The following is a 7,840-nucleotide window of genomic DNA, read 5'->3' on the forward strand; positions in this document are numbered from 1 at the left end:
CTCCCTCATAGTGAGAAAGTTCTTCCTATTATCCAACCTAAATTTCCCTTGATGCAATTTAAGACAATTACTCCTTATCTTGTCCCCTCTGGCTAGAAATAATAGTCTGTCACCTCCTGGTCAGAAAGTTCCTTCTTATTTCCAAATGTTCTCTGCTGTGGCTTGAGGCCACTGCTCTTTGTCCTGTCCCCTGTGGCCACAAAGAAAAGGCCATCTTCATCTTCCTTACAATTGTCCTTCAGGTATTTGAAGACTGTTATCAAATCCTTTCTCAGTCTTCTCCAGATGAAATTACAGTGGCTCTTTCAGCCTTTCCTCATAAATCATGCTTCCCAGGTCTTTAATTGTTTTTGTTGCTCTCCATTGGGTTCTTTCCAATTTCTCCACATCATACGTGATGTGGGGGGACTGAAACTGGACACAGTACTCCTGGTGAGGTCTCGCCAGTGCTGAATAGAGTGGAAGAATCACTTCCCTGGATCTGCCAGCGACTTTCCTCCCAGTGACACAAAGTATACTATTGGCCTTTTTTGCAACAAGAGCACACTGTTGGCTTTTATTCACCTTCCACTTGAGACTGGTTGTCTGTGGAAAATACAGCTGTAAAGTATTTTTCACCACTAGAAGATAATGATACAAAGAAGGGCCCGTATCTTCATCCTATTTCACAGATGAAAAGGCCACAGTGGGTATAATGACTTGCCAGTAGCAGAGCTGGGAACAGAGCCAAGGTCTCCAGGGTCTCAGTGCAGTTGCTATTTTGCTTTTCCCACAAGTTGCCGGGCTCACTGCAGGAGTTACTTGGATGAAATGTTGTGGATTGATTTACTTCACACAGGTTAGACTAAATGATCCCTGTGTCTCTCGGCCTATGTGCTGTAAGTATTACAAAACCCACCGACTGTCATGTGAAAAACAGAATTGAGACTGCTTCTACTGTAACCTGCACAAATGACGCTTTATCTATGGCACACGTCTTGCACACAGAATCCTTGTTGTTTGTGACTGGGCAGTTGGAATTCCATGCTCAAAAGCTTGCTGGTGACTACAGGTGATCATACTGAAGCATTGCCTTCCTCTCTGAGAACTTGTTTGTAACATTGTAAATTTTATTCATTTCCTAGGTCCAGAGCCTCCCAAAAAAGTTCTCCCCAGGTTCCGTGTGAGACCTCGTTTTGAACCCATATACTTTGTAGCCAGTAATGAGAAAGTTGGAGGAAAGGAAGATCCTTCAGACAACCAAACACAGGAATCCGACAAGGATACAGATGCACACAGCGCATCACAGCCAGCAGAAAACTGTACCAACCTGGCTTTCAACATCTTCAGTGCTCTAGAAGAAGATCCCCAGTCCTCTAACTCAGTGGGTTTAGGCTATGGAAGTAGCCAGGCGACAGGTACCAGTAAGATTTTAAACAGTATGGACACTACCTTCAGTGATGCTACACAACTGTCAACCTCCCCCTTAGCTGCTCAGACTTCCTCTGAAACTTTCTCCCCATCAGTTGTAGCACTGAAGCAGAATTTTATTGATAAACTCTCAGCTGCTATTTGGAAAAATCTTGCTAACCCAGATGCAAACATTGGGACTGATAAAATTAATTATACTTATCTGTTGACTCGCTCAATTCAGGCCTGTAAGACAAATCCTGAATATATTTATGTTCCTTTAAAAGAAATTGCTCCTGCTGATCTCCCAAAAAGTAAGAAGCTTCTCACAGATGGCTTTGCTTGCGAAGTGAGATGCCTCAATGTCTACTTAACCACTGGTTACGCTGGCAGCAAAAATGGATCTAGGGATCGCGCCACAGAAAAGGCAGTCAAGCTGTTGCAAAAGACTGTTGAAGTGAGAGTTATTCAGCGGAAGTTCAAACATAGCTATCAGGAGGACTTAGTCGTGTGTGAGGTTGATGCATCTCCCCCAGAATTCCCTCCTGCTCTCAAACCATACGATGAATTTGTAGCTGCCAACCGAGATTGTGTACCTATTCAGCCTGGCTCTGAGTTTGTGAAAAGTGGTTCTAACTCAAACAAGCACTGGACCAGCTTTGTCCTCATAGAAAATGCCAGTGATGCGATCGGGATACTGAACAACTCAGCTTCATTTAACAAAATGTCGATGGAATACAAGTATGACCAGATGCCCAACCGCTCGTGGCGCTGTCGAGTGTATTTACAAGACCATTGCTTGGCAGAGGGGTATGGCACTAAGAAAACCAGCAAACATGCCGCAGCAGATGAAGCTTTGAAAATTCTTCAGAAGACCCAGTCCAATGTGACAGCTATCAAAACCACCCAGGTTCAGAAAGTGGGCTGTTCATCCAGGGGTGGCAAGAAGAAGGACTTGAAGGAGCTGGTCATCTATGAGAACTCTAACAATCCCGTGTGTACACTTAACGACACCGCCCAGTTCAACAAGATGACTGTGGAGTATGTCTTCGAAAGGATGACGGGCATGCGGTGGAAGTGCAAGGTGATGCTAGAAAATGAATTCATTGCTGAAGCCATCGGCGTTAAGAAATCTGTGAAGCACGAGGCAGCAGAGGAAGCTGTGAAAATACTCAAAAAGACGCAGCCCACTGTTGTCAACAACCTGAAGAAAGGCACCATCGAAGATGTCATCTCAAGAAATGAGATCCAGGGCCGCTCAGCAGAAGAGGCCTTCAAACAGAAGATAAAAGAAGATAACATTGGGAATCAGATTCTAAGAAAAATGGGCTGGACGGGTGGTGGGCTTGGGAAAGACGGTGAAGGGATCCGAGAGCCTATTTCAGTGAAGGAGCAGTTTAAAAGGGAAGGACTTGGCCTTGATGTGGAAAGGGTGAACAAAATTGCCAAGAGAGATATCGAGCAGATCATCCGAAATTACGCTCGCTCAGAGAGTAACGTTGACTTGACGTTCTCGACAGAACTTAACAATGATGAACGGAAGCAAATACATCAAATTGCCCAAAAATATGGGCTTAAAAGTAAATCGCACGGGCAGGGTCATGATAGATACTTGGTGGTAAGCAGAAAGAGGCGCAAGGAAGACTTATTAGACCAACTGAAGCAAGAGGGCCAAGTTGGGCATTATGAGCTTATTATGCCTCAAGCAAACTGAGATGCATGGTGCCCAGTTTTACCAGTGAACGCAAAACAAAACTGATTTCCTAGCTCCTGAATTAGAGAGAGAAATGCTGCATTTTCTTGTTGTGGGGCATATTCATGTTGAAAATGTTCTACATTGCTGATTTTAATTTTGAAAATGTTATTAGAAAATTAGAACCTGCCAAGTTCTGTCCAATTATATTAGCACAACCCAGACGCCAATAGTTCTGTTCCTGTACGTGTCTTCGGTTCCTCCATATTTTAATAGTTTTGTAATAGCAAAAATGCACGTCCAACCACAGCGAATTTGACACCACTTAAAATTATAGCTCCCTTAGTCTTTTTGGACCCAGGAAATAAGTCTGCCTTTGTTATTTAAAAACAAACAAACAAAACAAAAAAAGGAAAGAAAATGCAGTTTGGAGGAAAAATTATGTAAAGTTGGTATTAATGACAATAAAAATACAGTTTTATTTCTGGAAAAACAGGATTTACTACTTTTTGTATGTACATTTTTGTGTGATGCTGCAGTTATTTCAGAGTATTATTTAGCAAGGTAAAGTGATGCGTCCATCTTGTGTTATGTGGAGAAACCTCCAAACCAGCTTTTAACAGTAGTTTTATTAGCAGAGCTCTACTATAAGTATTCTGGTCTCCCAAACTCCGAGCTGCTGACTGCACCTTAATGTTACTTGTAGATAATTCCAGAGCATTTTTGCCTTGAAGCACTGCTTTATACCTTGGAGAAGCATGAAATTACAAGAACCAGGGTGAATGCAGCCCCCCTGTGTTAGAGATGCCTATGTTACTTGTGGAGCAATGACTATATAACTTATTTTTTACTTATATTTAATATAAGTTTTTTAACCCTGAGCAAAATCAGATTTGTGCCTAATGATTTCTTTCCACCCCATTAATGTACCCGGGCTTGCATATGTCACGAAGAGATTCACAAGTAAAGTGTTCTTATGCTGCTTTGCCATGTGGTTTGAGTGTGGAGTCTATCCAGGGCCGACATACCACAGGACTAGGTACTGGGAACAGGCTGGTCTAAAGAACAACTTGTGCATGTTGCTATTCACGGGGCAAAACCCTTCTGGCATTGCTCAGCTCTGGGAATGTTCCTGGGTAGCACTGCTTGGAAAATGTGGGGAAAACTAATAAGAGGGAGAAAAATCAGTCTTGAACCAGCAAAAATACATCTGTACATGGTGTTTTTTCTGGTGGGTCAGCCACCTGCTGGCTTTCCACCAGCTCAGATCTCTGCTTCCCTCAGCCCCTTGTAATAAATACCAGCCCGTGTGTCAGTCTGTCTCCTTTTTCTTGTTGCCCGCTTCTGTTTCACCGTCTGCTTACATTACCCTCCAGGTCAGTTCATCCTCCTGGGTTGCTCTTTCATTCCCTCAGCTTTGAGGAGAGGGAGTGGCCCAGCTGACACGGCAGAAGATCCTGGTGACCTGTGGTACAGTATTTTTGATCCCACAGGTGTGAAAGTGCAAACGCTCATCCCACAGGACTCAAGTTACAGGTAAGGACCTCTAGTTCTCCTGAGCCCACCTTCCCACACCTGTGCTGCCTGGGGCCCCATATGTGGGAACAGATTGGGCCCCGCTCCCCGAGGAGCAGACACTTGAAAGTGTGCTCTCTTTCTGTTCACGCATCAGCCAGCCTTTTCCTCTCCCTCTGAATTCTGCTCTCAAGAACTCGTGTCATGCAGTAGATGGTACTGAGGGAAGTGAGGTCTGCTTTGTACCCCATACCAGTCCAAACAGCCACTGCTTTTCCAGCAGCTTCCCAAAGCTCGGCAACATCAAGTGTAGAATCAGCACCTGAAATGCCAGGAGGTAACCTGTTTTTGGGGAAGGCTGAGGTACGTGGAACCAGGAACTTGGCTTAATGAAACTTCCCACAAAGATGTTTATACTCTGCACTGCAGGCAAGACTTGTGTGTGTATTTCCTTTGGTTTAGTGCAGGGGTGGGTAAAATGCGGCCCGGAGGCCGGATGCGGCCTGCCAGGCCGTTCTATCCAGCCCACGGTGCCCCTAAAAAGTTTAGAAAAATAATCTGCCCTGGGCTGCCTGTCATGCAGCCCTCAATGGCTTGCTGAAACTCAGTAAGTGGCCCTCTGCCCAAAATAATTGCCTGCCCCTGGTTTAGTGGGTGGTCAATCAAAGCTGCTACTCCCTATGCTTCCTGATCTGGTATTAGCTGGTACAGCAGTCAGTGGAATTCAATCTATATACAGAGCTTTCACCAGTCTTGCCTGTTTTAATGCTTAAGCAACCAGGGTCACATCTTCTGAGGTAAGGAATTGGTCCGCATGCCTTAGTACATCTCTAGTGATTTTTACTCTGTCCCTACCCCACAGAGTTATCTTTAATTTTGCCCCATACCCAGCACAATGTGAATGGTACTGGAAACTAATAAATCTGCACTTCACTGTTTTGGGACGGTTGTAGCTGTGTTGGTCTAAGGACATAGGCAGATAAGGTTCTTTGGGTAAATGTGATATCTCTTTAAGCTTGCAAAGAACAATTTTTCCAACTATTTAGGTGGTGTAATACAGGGGTTCTCAACCTTTTTTAATAAGTGTACCCCCGGCAGCTGGACACGAAGGGTGGCGCAGAGCCGGATGTGAAGTAGTGGCAGTGTGGGGTGGTGGCTGCATATGAGCTTCCCCTCCCCCACCCTGTGCATCAAGCACCACCAGCCTGACCGATGTGGCCTGCAGAGGGGCCCTGCTGCCCGGGCCCCCCTCCTCCCCAGCCCTGCTCCTGGGAGGTGGCGGTGTTCTGTCCCCACCTGCCCACATGTACCCCCTAGGGCAGGGGTTTTCAACCTTTGTGGAACAGTGTACCCCCAGTGGCCAGGCATGTGGGGGCAGGGGTGTGGAACAAAGTGTGTGAGCTTCCCCGGCATCCAGATGGGTGGGCAGCACCTGCGCAGCAGTGTGGGATGGTGCATGGCAGCGCTCTATTCCCTGCCTGCCTGCACATAGCCCCTAGGGCCTTCCCGAGTACCCAAGGGGGTATGCATACCCTCAGTTGACAACCCTTGGTCTAATAAGATACCACATTTACCCAAAGAACCTTGTCTGCCACTTTAGTGTTGTGCATTCTTCCTTCTCATTGCTAATCATCTGAAAACTTACAGAGATGACCTTACTGATTGGCTGCCACTTTTTGATGCCATACTTTCTGGCTGATGGCTGAAGACAATCTCATCTTTTATTAACAGTGACTCAGGGCAGGGTGTACTAAGGTATGAACAGCAGTACTGCATTTCAGTTTCTCTCTGATAATCAGATGTGCCTTGGCTGATGCCAGATACCTTCTACAGATGAGCCTATGAACTTCACTTTATCCATCTACTGGATACAAAAAATCATGGACTAAATATAGACATTGGATTTATGACGCAACGTGCCTAACATCTGACTCCCCAGGTAAACCCTCCACACTTTACCTGCTATTCTCATTTCCTCCCCCCAGCCAGACTACGGCTACTTTTATTCTTACCTGCCTACCCACCCAACCACCCTCTCTGCTACTGACCACCTCAGTTTACATCTTAACTGACTGGCTGTCTTGCATATGTACTGGCTTCTGGCTGCTTTACCATTCCCTCCAGGAAGAGCACAGACCATCTGCAGACACTTCCTCACCCTGACAAAAGGTGTTTGTGCCCAAAAGCTTGCACTGCTAACACAAGATATTGGATTTACCCAAAGGACCTTGGTTGGCTCATGTGGTAATTCAACAAGCAGCACAGTAAAGGCAGGTTGAATATTTGTATGGAATGGCAAACTGATCATTCAATCAGAGCAGCCTGTACTCCAGATGTAGTAGTGAAAGGTGCTAGGTTGGCCAAGGAGCAGCGTATTGGAACATGTCGTTGTTAGATTGGGGCTGTCTGGTTTTGAAGGTTAAAAGCAGACTGAAGTAGGAAGTGAAGCAATGTGGGACGAGTTGTGTAGGTAAGATAAGGGCACTCCAAAACTTACATGTCATTGTATTTGAGCAGTGTGATAAGTGAGAGTTTCTGATGCAGAAACTAGATGGGAGCAGAGTTTATGACAACTGCACAAGGAGGGACCTGATAACTGATCTACTGCTCAGTACCTAATATGCTGCAGGAAATCAGGGCCATCAATCTCTATTAAAATAACAGGGTATACAGAACCCCCATTTTCAACTTGTTCAAGTCATTAGCTTACTCTTAAACTCTATAAATACTTTGTCTCATTGCTTTGTGCCTTCACTTTCACTTAGGAACTGGGTATTGCTGCTGTTTGCTATCCACATACATGCATTCCAGTTAAGTCTGAAGAGTTAATGAATGGTCCAGCTGTCTGAGAGCCTACTAAGACACCCTAAAAGGGTGTACCTCAGGAGAAGGAGGCACAGCTGAACCACTACAGACTTTAGGCCAGCTACTGAAAACGTAAGCATTTTCCCTTCTCCTCACATAACGGAGTTTTCAAACAGCTGTAATAAGTGTACTTGCACTAATTAATTAAATCCTTGTCACTTCAAGCTGTAGGGTAGATTGTGATCTCTGCACTAGCTCTCATCTGGTTTATTTGGGAACTTCGTAACATATTGGCAAGGGTAGCTATCTGCTTTTGGACACCAGTTTGCACTGCTCTACAAAAAGTGAAAAATATGCAATTACAGAGTTATGTTAAAAGGATAAATTAGAGCCTTCCAACCACTGCACTGATTTGGGTTAAAAGGTTAGCACAATGGA

The 7,840-nt window shown here is 45.0% G+C and overlaps 1 protein-coding gene across 2 annotated transcripts in view; it reads left to right on the forward strand.

The window, feature by feature from the left end:
* The window catches only part of NKRF (NFKB repressing factor), a 20,277-nt gene extending 15,880 nt beyond the window's left edge, over positions 1–4,397 (forward strand). For both annotated transcript variants that reach the window (XM_019521614.1, XM_019521613.1), the window contains exon 3: positions 1,125–4,397. In XM_019521614.1, the coding sequence (XP_019377159.1) occupies positions 1,125–3,103 (1,979 nt within the window). In that variant the 3' untranslated portion in view covers positions 3,104–4,397. The remainder of the gene's footprint in view (positions 1–1,124) is intronic.
* The last annotated feature ends 3,443 nt before the right edge of the window (positions 4,398–7,840 follow it).

This window comes from Gavialis gangeticus, unplaced genomic scaffold, assembly GCF_001723915.1.
Source record: "Gavialis gangeticus isolate Ggan-Ray unplaced genomic scaffold, GavGan_comp1, whole genome shotgun sequence".
Taxonomy (NCBI): domain Eukaryota; kingdom Metazoa; phylum Chordata; order Crocodylia; family Gavialidae; genus Gavialis; species Gavialis gangeticus.